General features: G+C 36.2%; 1 protein-coding gene and 1 non-coding gene across 6 annotated transcripts in view; both read left to right on the top strand.

Annotated features, from left to right (window-relative positions):
- CDKAL1 (CDKAL1 threonylcarbamoyladenosine tRNA methylthiotransferase) overlaps positions 1 to 27,733 on the top strand; it is a 551,454-nt gene that overhangs the window by 400,917 nt on the left and 122,804 nt on the right. For all 5 annotated transcript variants that reach the window (XM_087820618.1, XM_087820616.1, XM_087820619.1 and 2 more), the window contains one exon: positions 9,378 to 9,558. In XM_087820618.1, coding sequence (XP_087676744.1) covers positions 9,378 to 9,558 — 181 coding nt within the window. The remainder of the gene's footprint in view (positions 1 to 9,377; positions 9,559 to 27,733) is intronic.
- LOC148092490 (U6 spliceosomal RNA) lies at positions 27,047 to 27,148 on the top strand. Its single transcript, XR_015715127.1, has one exon. It is a non-coding gene; the product is annotated as a U6 spliceosomal RNA (small nuclear RNA).

The following is a 27,733-nucleotide window of genomic DNA, read 5'->3' as shown; positions in this document are numbered from 1 at the left end:
AATTTAAATAACACCTGAGTCCAACTAATAAGGAATAAAGAAAGTGTGAGTAATTCTGTTTTGATTTGATGGTTTCTGGGGCATGCAATTACACGCTCTCCATGTGTATTTATTTTTCAGTATTATTTTTGATGGTACTAAACAAGTTGCATTTTAGGATAACATAAGATATGAAATGTAATATCTCTGAGTGCCATTTCATGATGATTACACTTCCATTAGAAATAAAAATTGGCCTAATTTCTTATTTATAGTAGACTGGGTATTAGAAGCATTACTATATAACTTTATAAATGATTCTGAGACCCGATGTTTAGTTACTTTCCAATTATGCTTTCCCATTAAAAAATACTATGATCTGGGTTTGAGTCTTTAAAATTTCAATAAGTGTGTTGTTGTTTTTCAAAGTTTAATTTTAAAAGACTTAAGAAACTTGTCCAACTTTGTAGTTTTTGCCCTGTCCTGATATTCATTTAATTGGTTCTGCTAATGTGAATGCCCTTTCAAATATGAAAAAAATAAAGCAAGAGGGAAAAGTTGATTATTTCTGTAATTGGATTTTCTCTTGAATAAAATGATTTCACCCACTCTGTATTTCTGACTTAAGGGATGGGGGTGGGGAACCAGTTTCTTTCATATTATAGTCAGAAGCAGACAGAAGAAGGTACAGTCTATTCCAAGGTATCAGAATAGCATATTGGTTTTGGTTGTAATTAATTACTGATGCTGAATATACTCTGGCCCCTGCTTTCATTCCCAAATCTAAATTTCCACTGTGTGCGAAATAATTCCATCCAGGAAGAATTCTAATTACTTTAGTAATTATCGTCTTATCTCTAAATGCAATTCAGACAGTTGCTGCAGTTTATGAATGTTAGAAATGTTTCATTTCCTTTTCACCTTGAATAACAGAGAAATACACATACCGAATCTGGCTTCATTGAACCTTATAATTCATGTTACCATAGAAACAGAAAAAACTCATATAAGACTTGTGTTAACAGTACCACAGATAGTAAATACCTTCACTTTAACCAGCAATATCATAAAGTGATTTTAATAACAGATGTGCAAAAATTCTGTGAATTTTAATATAGTTTATTTTAAATGTTATAACAATATTATCCAGTATGCTTACTTTAATCTTTAAAGCAATATATTTGGTCTTATGTAAGGCTTTGTGCTTATTTCAAAATATTTGCTGTGGAATACATAGCGTTATAGGATAAAGAAAACTTACTCTATGTAGTATTTATTTAATTTCTGTTAATAGTGATAATTCTTTTGATTTTTGCTTGAAGCCAAACTGTATATTTTGGGTTTATACCAGGTTTAGAAATGTGATGGATGACACTACATTCTTTGGTGGCATCTGTACCTGGTTGGTCCCCTCTCTTATTTTTGGCTTATTTGACAACCACTTTTCTTTTTGAGTTTCAGAAACACTTTTCCTGTATACTTGATTAGTCTTTACCACCAATATGTAATAGTTATTTATTTTTTGCCATTTTTTAATTTGTGTATTTTATTTTTAAAAAATATTTTTTTATTGATTTCATAGGAAGGGAGAGGGGGAGAGAGAGAAACATCAATGATGAGAGAGTCATTGATGGGTTGCCTTCTGCACGCCCCCTACTGGGGATCGAGCCCTCAGCCCGGGCATGTGCCCTGACCGGGAATTGAACCACTGTCTCCTAGGTCATAGGTCGATGCTCAGCCTCTGAGCCATGCCAGCCAGGCTATGTTTTGTCATTTTAAATTCTGATTTCTCAGCATATCTAGAAATTTGCAATGCTTTAGCAAGTAATTTGTCATTTTATCCATAATCTCCTTTCTTTCCTTGCCCCATACATACTAAATTTTTAATTTCAAAAATCTAAAATTGTACCAAATTTAAACTAAATAAGTCATCTGGATTTTTTTTCAGCTTAGTAGAGGTAGTTTTATTACTTTTAAAGAGAGAGAATAATTTTAAAAACTAATTGCTCCTTAATTTTTCTCATTAAGAGGCCTTGAAAGGCTAGCTTTGATTATAAATATCACTTAAAATTAATAAGTGAATTTTATGTTATCACATAGATTTGGGTTACTATTTGAAAATAATTCCTTCAAACAAGTTGCTTAAACTTCTCTCAAAAGGTCAGAAATTTCAGTTCTGCTTTGAAAAAGATCATGGCTGTTCCTTTGTAGGAATACATCTATATTCTTATTGTATTCAGTTTCTAAATAAATAGGGTTGAGGTTTTTTTAAACCTATCTTTTTACCACTTAGTTCCAATTTTATTACTTTTTGCCCTCATGAACGCATAAATGTGATCTCACTAAGGTAGTAAATGTGTGCACTGGTGAATTTGATTGTTTTAAACAGGACCCTGTTGGAAGAAAAACTAGGCTAGAGGATATTTAATATGAGAAATTCATTTTATAGAATATTGGAAAAGCAAATATTGGGAGTTGAGGTAATCAGAGAATAATAACTACTGAAAGCATTTACTGCTACTAAGGCTAAGGGAACAAAAGGAAGAGGTTGTGGCCCTTCCAGTGTGGCTAAGTGGTTGAGCATCGACCTAGGATCCAGGAGATTGCAGTTCAATTCCCAGTCAGGGCACATGCCCGGGTTGCGGGTTCGATCCCCAGTAGGGGCCGTGCAGGAGGCAGCCAATCAGTGACAACTCTCTCATCATTGATGTTTCTATCTCTCTCCCTTCCTCTCTCTGAAATCAATAAAGATATATTTTAATAAATAAGTAAATAATAAAATGGCTTATTATATTAATTGATATTTGTATATCAAACCAACCTTGTATTCCTGTGATTAAAAACTTAGTCATGATATGCAGTCCTCGTTATATGTTTCTGAGTCAGTTTGCTGATATTTTATTAAGAAATTTTGTTTCTGCGTTCATGAGGGATATTGGTCTGGAATTTATTTCTAATCTCTTTCTCTGGTTTTCATGTAGGTAGGCTACTGCTGGACTCATAAAATTAGTTCCTTTTTCATCTATCTTTGAAATGGTTTCTCTAGAACAAGTTTTATGCTTTTTTAAATGTTTCATAGAATTCACCAGGTAAGCCATGTGGGCCTGGGTTGTTTTTGTGTTGTTTTCTTTTATTGGCAGGGTTTTTTAATTACAAATTTAATGTTTGTAATAGATTAAAGACTAATCAGATTTTCTGTTTCTTCTTGAGTCGGTTTTTATAATGTATGTCTTTCAAATAATTTGGCCATTTCATCTAAGTTTTTAATTTGTTGGTATAAAATACACCCTTGGTATTTTTTTTGACATATAATTTACATAAAATCCTATTAGTTTTAGGTGTACATCATAGTGATTCAATATTTATATACATTATGAAATGATCCCCATGATAAATCTTATTACCATCTGTAATCTTACAAAGTCACTACAATATTAATGAATATATTTCCTATGCTGCACATTATATCTCGATGACTTATTTATTTTGTAATGGAAGTTTGTATTTCTTAATCCCCTTCACTTATTTTGCCTACCCTCTAATTGCTCCCCTCTTTGATAACCACCAGTTTGTTTCCTGTACCTATGAATCTTTTCTATTTTGTTTTGTTTGTTTACTTTTTGATTCTACATATAAGTGAAATCATACCATATTTGTCTTTATCTAATTTAATTCACTTAGCATAATGCCCTCTAGGTGTATCCATGTTGTTGCAAATGGCAGGATTTTCTTCTTTTTATGGTTGAGTAATAGTCCATTGTACATATTGTATGAGAGAAAGAAACTTTTTCCTACCCTTGAAGGTTTTTTCAGCTGGTTTAATTAAATCTACATGAGGCAGACTATCAAGAAAAAATAACCACATTTCATTTCATATGTATGTATGAGAACCTCACATAATGAGAGAGAGATACCACATACATGAGAGGTTCAGATACTGTAAGTTAAAATGAAGTATGTGTAACATTCTGAGCTAAGGATGAGGTAAGGCGCCTTGGGACTTCAGAGGAGAAGAAGATCATTTCAGAAGAGCAGATATTCAGTAATTAGTAGTTTTCCCTGCCATATAGATAAGTCTAAATGGTTATCTCTGATAATCTCTTATTATGGACAAGGCCCCCTAATTTAAATTCTTCTGAGCAGAAGTTTATCTTGAGCCCAGAGGGTCTCAGTTGCCTTTAGCTCAAAATAATCTACATACCATAAAGGTACATATAGGGGTGACTAGTTCTGAACCCCTACAATATATGCCACATCATCTTTATCCACTCATCTATTGATGGACACTTAGGTTGCTTCCATATCTTTGCTAATGTAAATAATGCTGCAGTGAACATTGGGGTGCATATATCTCTTCAAATTAGTGTATTTGTGTTTTCTTTGGATAAATACCCAGAAGTGGAATTGCTAGGTCCTGTGGTAGTTCTGTTTTTAATTATATTTTATTTTTATTGTTGACATTATTACAGATGTCACCCATCCCTCCTCCCCTTTGCTCCTCTCCACACAGACCCCACCCTCCCCTTCCTTTGGCCCTCACCACATTGTTGTCTGTGTCAGTGAGCTATGCATATATGTTCTTTGGCTATTCTTTTCATGGTTTTTCTTAACAAATCTCCATACTGTTTTCCATAGTGGCAGCAAATTGAAGATAATGCAAATAAATGGATAGATAGATCAGTCTCATGAATTGGAAGAATTAATATTGTTAAGATGTCCATAATCCCCAATGCAATTCCCATCAAAATACCAATGTCATTTTTCACAGAACTAGACCAAAGAACCCTAAAATTCCCATGGAACCACAAAGGACCCTGACTAGTCAAGGCAATCTTGAGAAAGAAGAGCAAAGGTGGAGGTATCAAGCTCCCTGATTTCAAACTATACTACAAAGCTATAGTGTGATCCAAACAGTATGGTACTGGCATGAAACTGGACACATAGATCAATGGAACAGAATAGAGAACCCAAAAATAAACCCACACATATAGGGTCAATTAACCTTAATATCCTTTTAATGTTGAGCCCATCTGTAGTGCTGTCTCCATGCATGAAGTTGGTCATTTGATCTATTTTCTTCTCAGTCTAGCTAGTAGTTTAGTAATTTTGCTGTTGTTTTTCAACAGTGCACCTTTACTTATTGATTGTTCTCTATTTTCTATTTTATTGACTTCTTGTACCTTAGTTATTTTCTTTCTTTATCTTTGGTTTTGATTTTCTCTTGTTTTAGCTTCTTGAGGTGGACGCTTAGATTATTGTGTTTTACTCTTTCTAACACAGACATTTAAATCTATAAGTTTCTTTCTAAACACTGGTTCGGCTACATCTCATATATTTAGATATACTGATTTCCATTCAGCTCAAGATATTTTTTCCCCAGCCTACCTCTAGTTTGCTTTTCCTGGAAGTACTGAGTCTTGGAATTACTATCCATAGGACTAAAAAAATTTTATTTCAATCATGTATTTCGTTTATGCCTAATAATTTTAATAGGTCTGATCCTTTTTCTGAGAAAATAGGAATGTGTGTTAGTTTTAGTTTTTTCACATGTGGAATTTGAACCTAATACTTTATTGATCTAAAGAATGAACTAGAATCAACCGTTTTCCTGTTTTTGCCAGTGTAACACCAAATGGCAAGTGAAAATCTTGAAATGAATTAAAGTACAACATTTTAATAATATTTCAAATATAGTATGGGATATATGTATGTGTGTATTTTTATTCAAGGTAAGCACATCTTAAAATATTGGGGCTTTCTTAAATACTAAGCTAGGGCCAGCAATAGGTAGTACTCTCCTCATATGTCCTGATAGATTTTCTTAACTGATGGTTGTACTGCTTCTGCCAAGGCAGGTGCATAAGTGGAATCTTTCTCATTAATTCCACTTCCAAGTAATTTAATGAACCCATTTTGCCAGTAAATAGCTTATCTAAGTCAGAAACTATAACGAGTAAAAAGTTCTCTGTTTTTAATCTAATTAAACATTTCTATATTCATCTTTCGGAATTCTCTAATACTACTATGAAAATGTAAATATAGGAGGTCTTTTAAATTTTAAAAACACATAATACCTAGTAATTATATTCATTAGACTCATGGCTTTAATAAATACATGGAAATGAATTTTAATATTTTTAATATTTTGAAAAGTCATAGCTTCTCAAAAACAGCATTTACTCATAATTAGCATATTAAATATTTGGATTAATATTGTATTTTACACCCCATATAATTTCCTCATAGCCGCTTAAATCATATGTAATTTAGAATTTGGTTCACTTCAAAATTTGATTTTCTCATGTACTGAAGAGAATTATTTACTAGGCAAATTAACACTGTTAATATCAGGATTTTTTTGTTGTTGGTTCACTTAAGGAGCTGAATTATTTTTAAGAACATAAGTAGCATCATTTGCATATATATAAAATTAATGTACAGATGAGCTTCATCTAATATTAAAGTGCAGTCTCTACTTTGAAAACATTTTATAGGCAATCAGTTTGTAGTCTTATATTCTTATATACTTTGAAACCAATCAAACTACTTTTACTTTTAAATTCTGGCTAACATGTCTTTCACTAATTCATAGTGGCCTACTCCCTCCCCTGTTTTCAATCAACTTTTTGTGTAGGTTATCAAATATATCCATGCATTGGACATTTCCTTCCTTAACATTTATGGTGACTAGTGTAAAGGTTTGTCTTTCCTTTTTCACTGTGGACCTTGAAGCCAAAGTAAGCAGACATTGCATAACACTGAGCTCAACTACACTGGATCGAGGAGGATTGGGGGAGGGAGGGGAGAGAAGCCAGTAAGGTACTTTCCTTTGGGAATACCCCATAATCTAGTGCCAAGTTCATTCCAATTCACAGCCTAGGACAATAAGGATTTGTCTTTGTTTCTGCAGCACTTCACAGTCAGTTTCTAAGATTTTTAAAAAATTTTCCTAGGAGAGAGAGACTCTTCTCTGCCATTTTCTGCTGAGATTTATTACTTTTTTTTTTGCTGTGGATTTCTTTTGTTCAGGAGTAGTTATAAGCTAAGTGTAAAAAATGGCTAATTGAAGCTATTGACATAATTTTTCTATTCCACACGCTTTAGTAAGTATAGAAAATGATCTTATTATCTGTAGCTTACTGTAAAAGCATGCTTTTATGATTTTTAAACATAATTTTGATAATCATCCTTAATGAAAAAAATGTTTTTGTAACACAATAAAAAATTGGTTTTTTTTTTAATTACTGTTTTATTTTTCTCTATGCATATTGTCTCTTTTTCTAGTTATCATAACAGAGAAAATTTTCTGTCTTTGTAAGTTATCTTACTGATTAAAGTTTAGCCAAATTAATAGCTAGAGGAGACTAAGTGGAAATCAAGAGAGAACTATTTTGAAAAGTAAATTTGTCTTTCTTTCACACAGGCCTTAACGGATTATGCAAACTAGGCATGGAAGGCTGTTGTTTTAAAGATGCTGTTTGTATTCGGCACCCAGTGATTTGATTTTCCCATTGTTACATCCTTTTGTTCTCTCTCGTGCACCCAAATATTTAATATGTCTTGATGAGATAAACTATCCTATTCATTCTTATAGGTTTTCTATGATATGAGATGTTGGAGGCTACTTTTCCTGATGTTCATGGATTCAGAATAATATTGCCATTTTGAATACTGTTAATGTTATTTTGTTGTGCTTATGCTGTTTAATATACAATAGACTATTGCAGCACTTGAGAAACTCAGTGGCCACAGAGGAATGATTTTCAAGATGCTAACATTTGGGCCTATCAGAAACCAAAGGCAGCTTGTTACTCAATTGCTCTCTCATGAAAAGCATTTAGTGCTTAACTTTTAAATAATAAAGGGTAACAAAAATTAATTGTTTATTGATGTAGTCTCAGTCATGAATGAGAGGGATCAAAATAAAAGAACCTGGAGGAATAGACACAATTACATTGAGCAGAGGGAAAATTGTGAAAATTTTTATTGGTATCCTCAGAAATAAGAAATGATGTTTCATCTCTAGGACAAAAGTCAGTAGGCTGTGAAAGGGAAAACTGGACAAGAGAAATTTAAAATAAGATATTGAATTAAATGTTTTCAATAGAAGAGTGGGAAGATAAAGTCAAGTAAATCTTCCAGAAAACTGAACAGAAGAACAAAGATGGAAAATGACAGTGGAAAAGCTTAGTCAATTCACTAGTTTCAGTGTCTGAAGGAGAGGCATCCCAAAGGCAGAAAAAATGATTTAAAAAAAACCATAAAATTTCCTAGACCTAAAGAACATGGGTCTCCAAGTTGCACCCTGTACAGAAATGTAAATACCAAACACAAGGCCTGTTATCATAAAATTTAAAGTTATTGAGAATAAATTTAATATACTAAAAGCTTTCAAAAGGAGAGTGGGGCACATATAAAGAAGTGTGCCTCCGAGTGAGTCTGGACATCTTGACCTTGGCAGCTTTAAAAAAAAAAAAGTATGAAATTCTGCTACTTTCCATTTTGGAGTGCTGTGCACAGCCACTGTCAGTCATGGATTCATGGTTCAGTCGTGCTAGGACAATCGCAACAGAATTTTGCCAGCACTCTTTCTGAAAGAATGCTCCTGAGTTATGGAGAATATACAAGAATTAGTAGGACATAGGATCCAGGAAAAATGAGACTGAAAAAAGGAAACCAGGGAGTGACATTCAAGTGTTACAGCTGGTTCATTTTGAACACAACACACACTTGAAGAAAGTAAGAGGCATTTCCAAGGCGGGGGGGGGGGGGGGGAAGAGTCAATTATATAATATAGTGAATGTTTAGAAAATAGTATTGGTTTTTGATAGACCTGATGGAGCTTCTGGAAAACATTAGCATAGATACATAGAGTATTAAGAAACATTTTTAAAAAGAGGCAATTATTAACTCTATGAATAATCCAACATTAGGACAAAAGAAACTGCATGATAGTATACCAGTGGCTCTGCAGGGAATAGTATCTTTGCAGCTATGCCAATGGAAAGACTATTAATTTCACTAAAAATTATGCAGTGATTATATAGTGAAGGGAGGGATAGAGTATAAAGAGCTAATTCCTCATTTACCTTAATAGAGGAGTCAGTAAATATTGCATAAAAATAAGTATATCTACAAATAGCAGAATAAGTATCTTAAAATAGAGAACAAAGAAGCATCGGAAGTGATTAAAAATTGTTATCTCTTGAGGGTGACAGGGGTCCACTGTTTTTTATAAACTCTTAGTATTTAGGGCTTTTTAAAAGTATTTGCAAATGTCCCTTTCCTAAAAGTAAAATTTAATTTTAAAAGGAACAATGGTACTTAAAATGTCAGGGAAATGGAATAATTATGGATTATAGTCAAATTTTTTACATTTTTGTATCATTTTTTTTTAGAGTTCCTGGAATAACTATAGCTACAGATATTATCTGTGGTTTTCCTGGAGAAACAGATCAAGATTTTCAAGAAACAGTGAAACTTGTTGAAGAGTACAAATTTCCAAGCCTCTTTATTAACCAGTTTTACCCAAGACCAGGAACTCCTGCTGCAAAAATGGAACAAGTTCCGGCTCAAGTGGTAAGATAGTTTTCTGTAAAGTATTATATTTAGCCAATAGCTATAAAAATGCATCTGTATTACTTACCTTAACACAGTTGGCTCGTAATACAACCCTTACGTATAAAAGATGTGGAGTTTTCCTAGTTGGGGTCGGGGTGGGGACCTTGGATAAGTTAAATGACCTTAGGCAACTAAAGTGTCACCTTTTTTTCTTTTGAAGAATGAGATTCAGATGACACAGGGAAAGAAATTTTAACTAAAACTAGTATTTGCCTATGTTTATAAAATAAATTCTTGGATGGTTCAAAATCAGGCAATATTTAAATATCTGTGAACAAAACAGGCATCATATTTATGTTGCTTTTAAGAGACCCTTTCATAATTTGTTACTGGTTTTCCTACATTTTCTATGGTATAGATTCGATGCTTACTATCTATCATCTATCTGTCTATCATCTATCTATCATCTATCTATCTCAGGTGTGTGTTGCTTTCTCAGTAAAACTCAATATAAATTTATTCTTACATGTCCATAGGTATAGTACAGTAAGATGACTTAAAATAAATGTGAAAACGTTTGAGATCCAGTAAAGGCTTTCCCAGAATGCCCCAGAAATTAATAGTTTCAAACAAATATTTAGTTTCTAGGTTCAGTAGCTAAAAATGGAAAAATGTAAATGAGCCTTAAGAGAAAGTAGAATTTTTTAACTGAAATTTTTCTACTTGGCTTCTAATAACTAAAAAATATTGTGTCCTGCCATTCATTTTCTTCCAGTGCTTTCATAAAAATATACTAAAAGGAATAGCCCAAAGCTTATTGTTGTTCTATAATGCCACATGTGGATAGCAAGCATATAACATATAGATTATTTCAAAACATGTTTTTGCACATATATATGTATATAGATATGTTTTTCCCCCAGTAAAACCGAAGTGAGTATCGTTCTTTGTTTTCCCAAAATTTTCTTCATTTTTATTTTACAAGTTTCTATGTATACAAGGATAAGGAAATATTTTATAGACAGACCATTTATTTCTAATTAGTCAATGAAAATCATATTATAGTACCATAGAAAATTACCTTTTCACAAACATAAAAAGAAGTCAATTTATTACTTTTATATTCAAATTATAATTTTTATTGGAGTACAGTTTACATACAGCTAAGTTCACTCTTTTTGGTGTACAGATCTTTGAATTTTGATAAATGTATATACACTAGCATAACTACCACTGGAAGCGAGACAGAGAACGCTTCCACCCCCACACACTCCATTTTACTCTTTTGTAGTCATCTACTCCATCTCCAGCTTCTGGTAGCCCTTATAGTTCACTCCATTCTTATTAAACCTTTACTTCTTTAATTAAAAGGTGTTTTGAACTACAACTCGCCTGTCGGGTGGAGTAGAACATTACCAGTGCCCCAGAGGGTCCCAGGATGCCCTTTGCTTTCTCACCCTCTCCCAACAGAAATCACTAGAGCTTATTTTAACACCATGCATAAGTTTGACCTGTTATTAAATTCGACATAAATTAAAGAATTCATCAGTGTTGAACGGCTTTTCTTTAACTTTATATTGGTGAGACTAGTATGTTTTTGTTAATAGCTGTAGTTCATTTTCATTGCTATATAGTGTTCCATTGCATATTAATCCCAATTTATTCATTCTAATGCCCATCATAATCTGAATCGCCAAGTGACTTGGGTATACATTAACATGTGAAATGCTGTTCTAGTTCACCAATCCTCTGTTCATCTGTTTTTAATCCGCTGTCAAGCCATCTATAATATTTGCAATTTTAGTTTATTTTTAATTTATATAATTATAATTTGATTCTTATTCATAGGTTCCAGATTTCTAGTGAAATCCTCATATTTTCTTTTGCATTTTTTGAACATATTACTCAGTTATCTTAAAGTCCATTCCAAATTCTCCAGTATCTGGATCTAACGTTGGTTTGTTTCTGTTGTTTTTTCTCGACTTTGACCAATTGTCTTCCCTTTCTATGCACATGATTATTTTTAATAAATGATGACCATTGTTTATTTTTTTTAAAAACTGTGGGGCCCTGGCCGGTGTGGTTCAGTTGGTTGGAGCATTATCCTGCACCAAAAGGTCGCGGGTTCAATTCCCGATCAGGGCACGTACCCAGGTTGCAGATTCCATCCCCAGTTGGGGTTGGGGCTCGTACAGGAGGCAACCAATCGATGTTTCTCTCTCTCTCTCTCTCTCCCCTCTCCTTTCCTTTCTCTTTAAAAAACCAATTAAAACATCCTCAGGTGAGGATTAAAAATAAATAAATAAATACATAAATAAATAAATAATTTTAAAACTATAGGTTCTCGACTATAATCTTCCAGGAGGATTTAATTTTGCTTCTACCAGGCTCTAAAGTAAAGACTGACTATTTTAATTTGTCTGACATTGACTTCTGCAACTGTTTTTCAGTCTGCCTGAGGATTGGTTTATTTCTGGTTTGCCTTACTTTTTGAATGCAGCCTGTGGTGTGCTGGTGTTTAACAACTCACTCACAGTGGAAAACATTCTAAGTTGTAGCATTTGCCAATTTCCATAGTGTAAATACTTCCACTGTGCTGGTTTCAAACTACCAGTGTGGCATCACTGGACATGGAACTGGGAAAAGATGTACACAGTCAGCTGATAAAAAGCTGGAGCCCACATACCACTGAGTGGAGCTCTTCTGTAGTGGTAACCAGGGCCTTTCTTTATAGTGGGTCTTCACTAATTTTTGTCTCCCTGGGCTCATAAGAATGCATAAGGCTCTGAGTGGTTTTTCAGCCTCTTGGTTTTTGCTTCAGCCTCTCAGCAACTGCTTATAAATTGATGAGTGCCTGGAAGGAAAAAGTGGCTCCAAGTATTGAGCTAATGGACTTCCCTTCTCTCCGGAATCTTGGTCCCTCAGGTCCTCACTGCCTTGGTAGCTTTTTGATGTTCAAACAGTACCTATTGTAAATTTTATTCACCTTTTCTTATTGTTCTTGGCAAGATATAGGTCCGATACAAGCTAGTTTGCCTTCGCCAGCAGCAGAACAGGACTCCTTGTCTCAAATCAGCTTCAGCTGCTTTGTTGTTGTTGGTCTTGCCTTTTATCTTGTAAACATAGCCCTTAGCATCTGCCTTACATGTTTAGACTTCAGACACCCAGTCCTTTTTTTTCTCTTAGATTTAGATTTTAGAGCAGTGTTAGGTTGACAACAAAACTGAGTAGAAAGTACATAGAGTTCCCATATATTCCTTGCTCACACGCACGTGTTCAGCCTCCCCAGTATCATCCCACATCAGAGTGGTCCACTTGTTACATTATCACCCAAAGTCCATAATTTACATTATATTCCACTTTTGGTGCTGTACATTCTGTAGGTTTGGACAGATGTGTAATGACCTGTACCCCCCATTGTAGTATCAAACAGAAAAATCTGCTCTAAAAATCCTCTGTGCTCCACCTGTTCATCCCTCCCTCTGCCATAACACCTGGAAACCACTTATATTTTTACTGTCTCTGCAGTCGTGCCTTTTCCAGAATATCATGTAGTTGGACTCACACTGTATGTATTCTTTCCAGATTGGCTTATTTCACTTAGTAACATGCATTTAAGGTACCTCTATGTCTTTACATGGCTTGACAGCTCATTTCATTGTAAAGCAACATAAATTTATTGTCTCACAGTTCTTGAGACTAGAAGTCCAGAGGCAGGCCCCTGCTCCCTCTGGACCATGTACAGGAACCCTTCCTTGCCTCTTCCTGACTGTGTGGTTTGCTGGTAATCTTTGTCTTTCACTTGCACCTGCATAATTCCAATCTCTGCCTTCATTGTCACATGGTGTCCCCGTGCTTCTCTGTCTTCACATGGCTGTCTTCTTGTAAGGACCCCAGTCATAGTAGATTAGGGACCTCCCCTACTCTTCATCTTAACTAACTACATCTGCAGTGACCCTGTTTCCAAATAAGGTCACATTCTGAGATGCGGGGCTTAATACTTCAACATATTTCTTTTTGGGGAGATAAAACTCAATCCACAGTACTCTCTCATTTCTGTAATTATGCTCTACGTAAAAACTGTAGCCTGGAAGAATTTTATCTTTGTAATATCATGAACTTTAACTATAGTGAAACAAGCATTAATAATAAAACTTTAGAGAACTGCCATGAAGGAGGATGTGTGATATGCATTTATTCTTTTTTGTTCTCCTAAATTTATCTAAAATTAATAATTGTCTGCCTGTCTCAGGTAGTGTATGAAGCTGCATAGCAACTGGACTTCACTAAAATAAAACACTGCAGCAAAATGGATAGCAATTCTTTCTTATCTAATATATTCCCCATTTCCTTACCCCCAAAAAATCAGCAATGAAAGTAGAATCTAACCCTTTATCCCAGGGGTTTGGAACGTCCAGCCCTCTGGCCGAAATCATCTGGTCTGGCCCTGCCAAGGCAACCACAGGTAGGACTCGAGATTCAATAAATCTAGGAGCTTTTCTCATAGCTAATTTTTAAGTTAATAATTTTGTATGGCCCATGAATGATGTTATAAATAGCCAAATGGCCCTTGGTGGAAAAAAGGTTCCCCCTCCTTGCTTTATTGGAAGAGCACAATACCTGTTGCTTTTAAACAACAGCTTTTTTATTCTGGCTTTAGAATTCCTCTTAATGAAAATATATTGTTTCCTTAGATGTATTTTATTTCTACTAAAATCAAGCCCCCCCAAATGTTCTTTCCATTATGAATGACACAAAATAATTAATTTCAGTATACTTTTCCTCATTCTTTGTAACTACTTTTATGTGAATACTAGTATTAATAACATAAATTCCATTGTTTAATGTTTCATAGTAGAGCTCTGATAAATGAACTGAATTATGTGTTTTTCTTAGTGGCTTAAATCGCCAAATGGATAAAGCACCGTTCAGTTGAGTTTTGCATTTACATAGGTGGGAGGGGTAGATTTTTTTGCTAATCCTGCTCATAAAACAGTTATAACCTTTTTAAATTTATAATGAAAATAAATTAGGCACTATATCTTCATGAACAGGATAAACTAAAACTTATTTATTTTTTTTTTTTTTAGCTTTTGCAAGATTATTTTTGTGTAAGCAATTTAATAGTGAAATCACCTAAACCAAAATGAGAGTGACCTTAGACTTTTAGATGAAAGGTCAGATTTGGATGTTTATGTTTTCTATTACACTGAGTCTTCTTCCTTCATTAGTCTTCATTAATCACAATTCTAATAATATTTTTTTCTTTTCTTTTTTTATCTTTATTGTTGAGAGTATTTTAGATATCCCCCATTATCCCCCATTGCCCTCCTACACCCAATTCCCACCCCACCCCAGGCCTTTACTGCACTATTGTCTGTGTCCCTGGGTTATGTATATATGCATATAAGTTCTTTGATTAATCTCTGCCTGCCCACTTTCCCCCTTCCCTCTGAGACTCATCACTCTGTTCGATGCTTCCATGCCTCTGGACCCATTTTGGTCATCAGTTTATTTTGTTGACTAGATTCCACATATAAGTGAGATCATGTGATACTTGTCTTTCTCTGACTGGCTTATTTCACTTAGCATAATACTCTCCAGGTCCCTTCATACTGTCTCAAGTGGTAAGAGATCCTTCTTTTTGACAGCTGCATAGTATCCCATGGTGTAAAGGCACCACAGCATTTTTATCTACTCATCTACTGATGGGCACTTGGGCTATTTCCAAATCTTAGCTATTGAAATTGCACTGTTATGAACATAGAGGTGCATGTATTTTTTCTGTTGATGTTTCGGGATTCTTAGGATACATTCCTAGAAGTGGGATCACTGGGTCCAAAGGCAGCTCCATTTTTAATTTTTTGAGGAAACTCCATACTGTTTTCCGTAGTGGCTGCCCCAGTCTGCGTTCCCACCAGCAGTGGACTAGGGTTCCCCTTTCTCCACACCCTCGCCAGCACATGTCATTTGTTGATGTGCTGATTATAGCCATCCTGACAAGTGTGAGGTGCTACCACATTGTCATTTTAATTTGCATCTCTCTGATGATTAGTGACATTGAGCATTTTTTCATATGTCTCTTGGCTATCCGTATGTCCTCTTTGGAGAAGTGTCTGTTTAGGTTACTTGCCCATTTTTTAATTGGATTGTTTATTTTCCTTTTGTTGAGTTGTATGAGTTCTTTATATATTTTGGAAATTAACCCCTTATTTGATGTATCATTGGCAAATATGTTCTCCCATACAGTTTGCATTTTAAAGATGGTTTCTTTTGCTGTGCAGGAGCTTTTTAGTTTGATGTAGTCCCATTTGTTTGTTTTTTCGTTTGTTTCTCTTGCCCTAGGAGATATATTTGTGAAAATTCTGCTACGTGAGATGTCTAAGATTTTGCTGCCTATATTTCCTTCTAAGATTTTTATGGTTTCATGACTTACAATTAAGTCTTTTGTCCATTTTGATTTTATTCTTGTGTATGTTGTAATTGTGGTTGAGATTCTTAATCTGCCTAAAAAAGATCCTTAAGTTTTAAAAGCCTTTTGACCCTTATCTATCATCAATTCCTGACTTTGTTTTTGAGAAAATTTTGATGAAAAATAATGGCATGATGAAATCTTTATTTTAAGAGATCTGTGACTTGGAATAAAAATGCCTTTAGGCAGTGAGAGTGACTATTGGGATGTCTGTATGTTTTAAAATGTTAAATTCTGATATTAAGTCCACCTTGCTCATCTTACATCTTGGAACCAGAGTGTAAAGATAATATCTTTAAATATATATCAGCATGAAAAAATCAAACACACTTACTTGCAATTTCTAGGTTATTTACCCTAAAGACAGTGTGGCCATGATGGACACTTCCTGAGAAGGCTGGAGGGACATCCTTGGGGCAGGTAGATACAGGCAGTTTCACTGAAACTGTCCACAGTAGTTTACTCTGTGAGGAAGTGAATTTTTGCCAGAGGTATTCAGACCAAGGCAAGGTAAGGTGACCACTTGGAGTAGATGTTGAATCAGGAATGTTCTTTAATCACATGCAGAAACTTATTTAAGGACACATAATGCTTTCCCAAATCAGGGAAATATACCACATAGAAAGAACTTTGCTGCTTTCTCTAAATGGTTTTATACCTTTTTGTTGTTTCTGAGTACGATCCTAAAGTTTAACAACTCAGCATTTTAGTGAACAAGTTGCCTTAATGGAAGGAATCCTGACACTTTTAACTTACTAGATAACATAATTATATTATTTACACGGTCCCTGATTTTCAAATTAAACTTTTTTTCTTTGGGGAAGAGGAAAAAAATATTTTGTGGAGTTTTATACTCTAAATTGTTAGGTGCATTTTATTTTAGATTAATTCCCAAACACACCTCTGGGGAAGGCCCCTTTTCCCAAGATCCTTTTTATTTTGACTTCTCTTTTTAGAAGGAATATACGGGGAATCTTATGCAACTAATTGTATTTGCTCCTTCTAGTTGATTTTTTTATTCCTTGTTTCTGAACATAACATTTATCTTCCTATTCTTATTTTTGATAGGTGTGTGTTTTTGCTTGACCATAGTATTGCTGCGTGTAGATTTCAGCAGATACCATAACAGAGTCTTCAGATGACAGTAGTAACAGCAGGGAAGTAAGAGCTAGAGTATAATCGGCTGCGGGGGGGGGTGAGGATTGGGAACCTGCTACCTTGTATGAGTTTTAATACAGGGGGTGTTCATTTGAAGAATGGAGAATTGAATTGAATAAGCTCTGAGGCCTTTGAAACTCTTTTAATCTTTGATTTTCTATCATACAATTTTAAGGCCACCTTTCAAACCATATTTAGAAGTTTAGGTGGTTTCTTTTCAAGATCACTGGCCTAAATATGTTATCTGAATTTTCCAATTTTTTCACCGTTTACTTTATTATAAACCTGGTGACCTTTGTTTATATAATCAATCTACTCATTCTTGTGGACTGTGAGCTATGAACACTGTAACCTAATGAAATGAGTTGTTTATGAGGGCTGAGAATGGAAGCAGTGAGACCCTCTGGGGGATGGAGAGGAAAGGAGAGGAGAATGCACCCCCAAAGATTCTACGTCCTAGTCTCAAAACCTGTGACTGTGCTACCTTACAAGGGAAAAGGGATTGCGCAGATATGATGAAGTTAAATCATTTGAAATGGGGAGATTATAATGGATTATCTGGGTGGGTTCAATGTAATCACAAGAGTTCTTAGAAGAGGGTCACAGAAGTTTAAAGTTAGAGGGAGGAGATGTTAGGACGGAGCAGAGATCAAGGACAGGACTGTGAGCTAAAGAATGCAGGTGGGCCCTGGCCAGTGTGGCTCAGTGGTTAAAGCATTGGCCAGCGCACCTAAGGGTCTTGGTTTCAATTCCTGGTCAAGGGCATGTACCTGGGTTGCAGGCTCGAATCCCAGCACCAGTCAGGGCTTGTGCAGGATGCAACCAATTGATGTGTCTCTCTCACATCAATATTTCTCTCTCCCCACCCCACCCCCACACCTCCCTCCCTCCAACACTCTAAAAATCAATGGAAAAAATATCCTCAGCTGAGGATTAATCAATAAAGGGGGGGAAAAAAGTGTAGGCGGGCCTCTGCAAGCTGCAGACGGGAAGGAACAGGTTCTCCCCTAGAGCCTAAAGAGGGAGTGCAGCCCTGTTGACACCTTGATTTTAGACCATGAAACCAAGGCCAGATGTCTGACCTTTAAAACTATAATAATAAATTTGTGTTGTTTTTAGCCACTAAGTTGTGATGATTTGTTACTGTAGCAATAGGAAACTAATATACTAACTATGGAGTATCTTGACCTGAGAGCACTGTCTGGCTCTTTGATACAGCTAAATTAATTGATCTTTCAGCCCTTGATGCTACCCAGGGTTTATTATAGTCATTACACACATGAGGAGACAGAGGCTAAGAGTAATGAATACCTTGAAGATCACAGAGAGAAGTTCTGTCTCCCTCTCCACTCTTGTGTCTTGCATTCCTTCTAACACATTTGACACACACATAACACCTGGCTGCTTATAGTTCCCCACATGCCTTCATGTTTATCTCCTCTTTCCAATTTCCTGGAGGGATCAGCATGTGAAGAAACCTGAGAATAAAGAGAACATGGAACATTTAATAAGTATAAAATAATGCATGATATTTGGGACAGTAAGATGTGTTGCAGTTTTTGCTGGGGTGGAGGGCACCCTGCCGGTGTAGGTTATTGTCAACGAGTAAGTCAGGAGCTATAGGCAAAGCTTAGATTAAGATGCCCTCCTAAGTCATATTAGAAAGCTTTAGGCCGTCCTGTGGGATGCAGGGGCTACTGAATAGCAGTGTTCATGTGTTTGTTTTTGAAAGCTCATTCTGGTGCAGTGGAGTGGGAATCAAGAGTCAGAAAGCCCAAGTAGGAGATCATGCAAGGCAGGCTTGGAGACCAACAGGTAGATTGAAGGGATCTTTGTGACTTTTTCCTGAGACCTTCAATAAATATTCTCCTTTTGGATTTAATTATTCTGTCCTAGGCTTAGCTACATGTCAGCAAAGTTACTCTGTGTTCACTGGAAAGTATTTACTTGACAGAAGGTTACTTAGTTGGCTTGTGATGGACTCCGGGATCACAGATTAAGTATTGGTAGGCCAGAACACCTTATAAGGACCCTTAACATGCCTAACATTTAGGGCATTACAACTTGTGTGCCTTTGCTCCTGCTGGCGCTGTTGATATTCTGTTTCGTAATGCTCATGAGATTGCTCCTGGACCAGCGGGAGCCTCTTCTACTTCAAAGGAGAAATGCCAGCCCCTCCAGACCCCTGCCCCTGTCTACTTGCTGTCCCTCCCCCCACATGATTTTATCTCCACCCTAACTGTGTCTGCAGGGCAGTTACAGAATTGGTTTTTTCCTGTAGCCTCTTTATCTTTCTTCGTATTTTTGTTAGGCACCGTGAGATAAGCTTATCAACTCTGTGTGTGTGTGTGTGTGTGTGTGTGTACCTGTAGAAAGATTTGGGAACACTGGAGGAAGCTGGATCATTCTTTTTTTAAAACAACAAATTTTTTTAATAGGGCAATTCCCTTTTTGTCCTACTCTCCCTCTAAAAGACTGAAGGGCAAGGGGGTGATAACATTTGGAGCTCTGAAGAATGAAAATACAAGAATTGTTAAGTCTCAGCTGTGTAGAGGGAAGTTTGCCAATGTCCACAATGCCATGGCCTTGCCAGTACTGTCAAGCCCTTTGGTTGTCTATCATCTTGAGCCTGAAATGCTAGAGAATTCAGCAAATGTGATAAATTTGGAGTAAACCAAAGCAGAGTGTCTTGTCTAAGTCTCATGGAAGAAAGTAAGTGCTGTTTCTAAGAAGGAAATGTTCCAGGGCATAAACAGTATGCTTGATGTGGCTGATGCAGGACCTCACCACCCAGGGGCCTCACCACACAGGACCCAGTGAAACAGCCCAGAACAGAGATTTCACCTGTGAGACCCCTCTTAGCTTTTATTGTCACAGGTGATTTTTTTTTTCTTTAAAGATGTTCCTGAATCCTCTCGGCCTGAATCGTTCTTTCAGAAACTCCCAACCCTCACTGATCCCTCTCATTTCCCACCCTCTGAACCTGACCTCTTGTCTGCCTGCCACAGAGCGCCGCCTAACTTTTTATTAAGTCCTGATGTGACGTTGATGAACTGAATCCCCTATCACATAAATCAGCTTCAGGTGGTCAGACCCACAGGACAAGGCATGTACTAGACATGTGTAGACTGTAACTGCAGGATGGAGCCAGTAAGAAAAGAAAAACACAGATTTTTGTGGATACTTACAGCCCTTTCAGGTGATTCTTCTGTTAATTATAAGTCATTGAAAGAAAAAAATCAGGGTTGACTATACTTTGGGATCATGGTTTGTCTTGCGAATCTTAGTATTTCCGGTGTTCTAAAATAACCCAACTTTAGGACAGTGAAGAGTCAGAAGTGATTTGAGAGCTTTGAGCTCAATGGTAGCAGTCTTAATTTGTACTTCATATGGAGCCTATAGAAAATATTTTTCTTTTAATCCTGTAGAAAATTACACTCAACTTGTTTCTTATGATTGTTGAATTTTTTTGCTTTCCTTTCGGCAGTTTTTATCCTGCTTCTTTTATAAACATATGATTATCAAAACAGTAGGAAGATATGTGGTTATAACTTTTTCTCTCTGATGGTGAATGGCGGTAGATGCTAGGGTTGAGAAGGACTGAGTGAATTTATATTAAATAAAGAGAATATAAATTATATCCTTTGGCAAGTCGCCTTTATTATATTTCAATCTAACTTTTTTCAGTAGTGATTACGTGCCTTGTTTTATATAAGTTTCAGAAAAATTGCAAGATTTACTTAATTCTTATATGCCTTTCATATGAACTCGATTTATTAAAATTGTATTCAATTTGAACTCACTTTTTATTATTTTAGTAACAACTTGAGAAGTGAGTGGACCTTTGGAGCAACTTCTAAAGATAAAGAACCTTATAATGATCTATCTTAGTTTTTGATCTTCTGTTTTTTTCTATGACTATGGTTCATTAAAAACTCCATATTTATAACCTTCCAAGGTACTTATAAGTGTAGTTCCAAGTATTAGAGCTACTGTTAAATGTGTATTTAGGTCAACATAACATATTCAGTAATTTAATATGACACTTTTTTAAACTCTTGCCTCTTGAAACCATGTTTATTTCATAATTAAGGACTAACAAGTCAAATAAAAGCAGATAAGCATTTAAATGGATGAAAATGTACTCTACTAATTATGTTCTATCGGAAATCTTATATGTAAGATGAATGTCCTGATCCTTTATTTTTGCTGCTCATAATAAAAATGCCTTTATGGAAGTGGTATATATGACTAGAAGTTATAAGAGCGGAGAAATGAAGCTTCCATTGTTTGGATGTTAATATGTGCCAGAAACAAACATAGTCTGTGCTTCCTCCTGTGCTTTGTCTCATGCTGTTCTTCCAACGATACTTCTAGGTACCTGCCATTACTTTTCACTTTACACATAAGTTAACTGAGCCTCAGAGAAGTGCGTTTGCCCAAGGTTACAAGACTAAGTGAGGTACTCGAGACCTAGACTCCCTTTTTCCTCTGTGCTCATGCTCATACAAACAGTAGAACAAGCATCTATCCCAGAAATTCAAAATAATTCTAGAACTGTTTGACCAAAAATGTTTTGTTTCCAAAGTTGTTTTTCATTATAACAGTGATTTTTTTATTTATATGCTCTAGAAAAGTTTTAAACTTCTTAAAAGTGATTTTAAACTTATAGAAAAGTTTTAACAATAGTATATCTTCAGTAAAGTCTTTCCCAAGATGTATCAGTTTTTAATTTTGCTAAATTTGCTCTTTCTCAAGAGTTAGACAGACTGACTTACACAACTGAGTAGATAGACAGACTGACTTACAATTTCAGAGTAGATTACAGACATTCAGAGTGCAGACATTAATATTTAGTTTGTATTTCCTAAGAATGAGTATCTTATCTAACCAAAATATTATTGTCAAATTCAGAAAACTTAACATTGATATAATATTTTATCTAATCATCAGTTCATATTCCAATTTTGTCAAGAGTACCAACAGTGTCCTTTATAGCTGTTGTTTTTTGATACAGGACTCAGTTCAGGATCCGGTCTTGTATTTGATTGTTATATCTCTATATCTACGCAGTTCTTTAGCTTTATCCTTCATGATATATTGACATTTTTTTGAGACTACTGGCCTGTTATTTTATGGAATGTCCCTCAATTTGGGCTTCAGGTTGTTTTTATGATTTGATTTATGTTATAGGCTTTTCCCTGTGAAACTAAATAAATGATGGGTGTTCTTCGCAGAATATCACTGGAGGCACATGTCCTTTTGCCCCTTATTGGTGATGTTAAGTTTGCTCATTTGGTTAAGGCATTGTTCGGTTTCTCCACTGTATAGTTATCTGTTTTTAGCATAATTTTTAATCCCAAATATGTAATTGGGTCATAGAAGAAAGAAAAAGTAGGCCTTGAAAACTCAAAAATCTTGATGGTTTAGTTGGCACTTTCAGTTTTATGATGGCTTGAGCTGTCACATACTCTCCATGTATTCTATATTCCTGCACCACCTTCCCTCTTAACCTTTATTTTCTGGGACAACCACAAAGTAGCCTCTCAAGCTACTTTCTGGGAGCTTTGAACTGGTTATTTTAGGACAAACAAATATAAAAACCATGGAGGAAGAATTCTGCATGTAAATTCCAGTTGGTCCTGGAATCAAACACAAAATCATGGTTGGTATCAGTGGGCCATTACAGAGTTAATGCAAAGCATTGATTGATGGATCGCTCCCCAGCTAGCTTGAGGTTAAGTCTCGCCGAGCCTCAGGAGCCCAAGGCCCCAAGGGGCAGCCCTTCTCATCCTTAGCAAGTTAACGGAGAATCAGTCAGATGTTATTAAAATGAAAATCAGTGTGTTCTCTCAAGGTTTAAAAAGTTTATCCAAATAGATAATTTGCTATCCCGTTAAGGAGCTTAAAGACCACTGTGAAATAGTTTAATTTGATTTTATCTTCTGTTAGCAGCCAGAGTTATAAGGGGCGGATTGGAAGTTGAAGAAGGCTTGGTTGGCAGTTCTTCCTGTGTGTGTAACCACAGCAGACCTGGTGCCCATAAGGGCCAAAAACATGGCTGGGGGGGGGGCGTAATTTAAGTCCCTTGATCACTTTTGCAATCAGAACTACTGCCGTGTTAAAAGTCACAGTTAAAACTCCAGTTGGAATAACCTTAATTTACCTAGTAGCAGATAAGCCTGTCTATGCAGGGCCTGGACTGGGTGCTCCACCACCCACATGTCGAGATGGCTCCCAGCTGTTCCTTACTCTCAGAGAGTGGATAGTCCAGAAAGGAAGACACAGGTGGTGTGAATGGTGATAAAGGCTGTGTGCCTCAAATGCTGTAAGAATGACACAAAGGGCTGTAAAACTTGGAGGCTCATGAGCGAGATGATCAAGGTCACTGTCCAAGAAATGAACTTTTAAAAAGCTTAGCTTTTCACTATATAGGAAATATTAGGAGTGAGGTACAATTTGTTTCTAGAGAGTGTTAAGAAGTTTAGTTCTTCTGAAATGCAGGGTTTAGAGTGAATAATGGGCAGGACCTTTACCAGGTGGTTTGGGGCCAGTCAAGGGAACGTCTACACTAATCACACCGGGACTCAACCCCATTAGCCCTTGGGATGTTCCTAGATGTTGAGCACCCGCTGAGCATCAGAAGTGTGTTATCTGTACTCCGTAGGCAACAGCCACTGTTTAGATGTATTTTAGCAGAGGGGAGACAGTTTCAGTGTTACTTTAGGAAGATGAAATTTGGAACAATGTGCGGGATTTATCGAAGTAGAGAAAGGCTGCAGGTAGGAACCAAGAGGGTAACAATAGTGTGGCCATGAGGTCCGAGGCCTAAGTGTTGGTGGCAGATATGAGAGGTGCAGGAAAGAATGAACGAGGGGTGTTGAGGTAAGACTCCTATAATGGGTGAACTCTGGTGCTGGTAGTTTCCATTGTATGTAGTACCCACCAGGTGCCACGCAGTCCTGGTGCTTTACATATACTGATTCACTTAATCTTCACAACAGCCCTAGATAATGATTGTTCTTATCCCCATTTTACATTTGAGGAAACTGAGGCACAAAGAGTATAAGTGACTTGTTCAAAGTCACACAGCCAGTGGTGGAGTTCAGGTCTAAAACCAAGCATTCTATCTCTATACTCTGATTCCAGGCACTCTGCCTAGAATATACTATGGTGGCTGGGCGAACGAAAAGCAGGGCCTAAAATAAAGCTCTAAGAGTCTTAATTAAAATATAGAATCCTCAATTCCTGTTTTAAATGTGTAGATTTTTAGAGCCAAACTTTTACTCATTTAAAGGCAAAATGCTTTAACTAGCATGGCAACTTTAAAGATGTAGAAATCTGTGCTCACTTGAGGCTTGGCGAGTAAGATGATTTCCCCAATGCTTCATCGATGATTGGGCCAAAACGGGTGAACAGACAGGGTACATGGGAAACACCAGGCCTGTCTGGCTGTCTGAAGGGGTGTCTGTAAGTGTTTAGGGTCCAGCTCTGGCACTGAGTTGCATCTCTAGCCTGCTCCTAGGCATCCCACTTTGCTTTCCCAACAGTCCCCACGTTTTCTTTCATTTCAAGACCAGCTACAGTTATGGTTTAGGGTTTAAGCTCTTCCTTGCTGTGCCCAAACTCCTTTTTCACTTTGATGTTTTTTGCTGATCTCTATTGAAATCAGGAAAAAACAGGTCAAAAACTTTGTGGAAATTTACAAAGGTTAAAAAATACAGTCACTCATCTTTAATCTTAACTATCTTGCTAGACCTAGATGTCATTGTCCTAAAAAAAATAGTTTTCAAGAAACATGTATGAGCCCGGCATTGATTGGGATGGTATTCTGAACCTCTGTGGCCTACTGCTCTCTTGCTTATTAATTATGGTGTTTCTTAACTTGACCCTGTCTGCTTATCCTGACATAGGTCTTCCTTTCAGCATCTAGACCTAACAAAACAATAAGCAGTATACACTGCAAGTTTCCCAGGCTTGAGGAGAGTCTTGAGGGAATTAAAAACTACTTGTGAGTTTCTAAACCTGGATTAGCCCATCCGTGGGCTTCCAGAGCTCTGGAAACTAGCTGAGGTTCTGTGCAACAGTGGAAGATTCTATACAAATTTTTTTTCCTGGGGGAAGAACTCATTGGTTTTCATCACATTCTTAAAGGGATTCTTATCCCACAAAAGATTCAGAAGCAATTATATGATGTTTCAGTTTAAGAAAACAAGAAGTAGTTTATTTTTAAATAACCTGTGTTAAAAAACAAAATTCAACTGAGTAAATTTTAAAGATCTTATTGGCTTTATTCAGTCATCCATCTGGGTAGCATCCAATACAGCAGCTAGAAGGGATCTCTGGGGAGCTGAAAAAATGGAAGACTTATAGGCAGAGGGCAGCAGGAACAAGGAAGTTGTACTGGGCAAAAAATCTGGATTAGTTATTGTAAGGTTATTTTCCATTAGGGATGGCAGAGGTCTATCAGGCAGATTACCTAACTAATGCGGGTCAGGTGATTCCTGACTGAGTGCTTTGAGATTCCATTTCTGGGAGAGCCAAAACTGTAATTAAGTTGTCTTCGTTTGCTAATGTGGGGTTTAGCATAAGCAACTCCATTTTGGGCCTGTTGTCTTTTTAACAATTGCTTGTTAAAATCATCAATGCTTAGTAGTCTTTAAATCTTTAAGGGCTGGAAAATGAACAGTTTAAAAACTTAAATAAAAATAAAATTTCAAAATAAACTTCTACTTTCTGGTTATCAGAAAAAATAAAATAAAATTCCCATGTCTTAAAAACTGTGCTTTCGGGCCCAGGAGGGTGGTAGGAGGGATAGCCATGCATCAGAGCTTGAGAGCAACCAGACCAAATCAGAGCAGGCTGGAAAGCTACCGAAGAAACCTCTTCAAGAACATGAAAAGAAGAAATGCTTAGTGTAAATGAAACTTCCCAAAGAGTGATTTAGATAAGTGGAAAAGAATTTGAGATTGAATTAGCAATAAATGCATATAAAATTAAGCAAATATAGGAAAGGATATATAATCATGTATATGATATACTGGGACGTGAAGGTGGGAGACATACATGTAAGCGGGATAGACATGGGCAGAGATGAAAGCAAGCTCATCTTCCACAGTGGGAAATCAGTAGAGATAGTATTTAATACTAAAATATTAGGAATAGCAATAAAGTCATGTTATTTAGCAATATGGTTGTATAAATACCAAAAAAAAACACAAAAAACTAAAAGAGTTGAAGGTAGTTAATTCTAAGGAAGCAGAAATAAGAAAAGGAAGCTGGGAAGCTGTTGGGCTGATTGACTCCTAGATTATATGCATAACTGATTTTGGAAAACAACTGAAAAAATAAACAACTGCCTCAGGGCGTTTAGGACTAACAGTGTTGCTAAAACCAAACAACATACCCCCAAAAAGACTATACCAGGACAAACTCTCCAGCCTGGAAACTTGTTTAGGTGCGCATGAGAATAATGACTTAGGGAGATGCCGACATCGAAAGAGAAAAAGTTAACCGAAGAACTTATATGCATCACCCATGGACACAGCCAGGAGTGTGTAGGCCAGGAAGGGGACGGTGGGCGTGGAGGGGGTAATGGGGGGAAAAGGGGAACATCGGGAAGGCATTCAATAATAAATACAAAGTTTGTTTAAAAAGTATATGTCATTCCCCTACAATTAATAGATTGATAAAGAACTTCCAACATTGCTCTGAAATTTAAAAAAAAAAAAAAAAAGATGTTTATGTCTCTTGTTCTTGGTGGTAAAGGAAGCCAGTAGATCCAGTACTGGGGGAAGAGAAGGAGGTTACAGTTGACCCTTAAACAAGGCGGGGTTTAGGGGCCTCGACCCCCTTACAATCGAAAATACATGTATAGCGCTCCCTTTGGCAGCACATACACTAAAACTGGAACAATACAGAGATTAGCATGGCCCCTGCACAAGGATGACACAACTTCGTGAAACATTCCATATTTTTCAGCTGCAAAATAGTCATGGGGATGTAAAGTACAGCATAGGGAATATAATTAATAATGTAGTAATAGCTATGTAAGGTGCCAGGCGGTTACTAGACACTTATCAGGGGGATTGCTTCGTAAGTTATGTAAATGTCTAACCACTATGCTCTACACCCAAAACGAATATGATATTGAATGTCAACTATAATAGAAAAATAAATAAAAAAGAAAATACATGTATAATTTGACTCCCCCAAAATTTAACTACTAATAATAGCTTACTGTTGACCGGGAGCTTAACAGATAACATAAACAACACATATTTTGTACGTTATTTGTTTTATGTACTATATTCTTACTGTAAAGTAAGCTATAGGAAAGAATGTTATTAAGAAAATCATAAGGAAGAAAAACACATTTACAGTATTTATTGAAAAAAACCCTAAGTTAACCCGTGCAGTTCGACCCATGTTTGAGGGCAAACTGTAACTGCCGATAAAATGTATAGTGCAGACATTCAGTAAATCTTTGAGTGAATGGATGAATGTTTATCATTAAACTATAGTTATGAGCACTTTGAAAATATAAAGTACTATATAAATGTC

The sequence above is a fragment of the Miniopterus natalensis genome, chromosome 9 (assembly GCF_054644295.1).
Source record: "Miniopterus natalensis isolate mMinNat1 chromosome 9, mMinNat1.hap1, whole genome shotgun sequence".
Lineage (NCBI taxonomy): Eukaryota > Metazoa > Chordata > Mammalia > Chiroptera > Miniopteridae > Miniopterus > Miniopterus natalensis.
The sequence above is the reverse complement of the archived record's forward strand: the minus strand, read 5'-3'. Positions and strand labels throughout refer to the sequence as shown.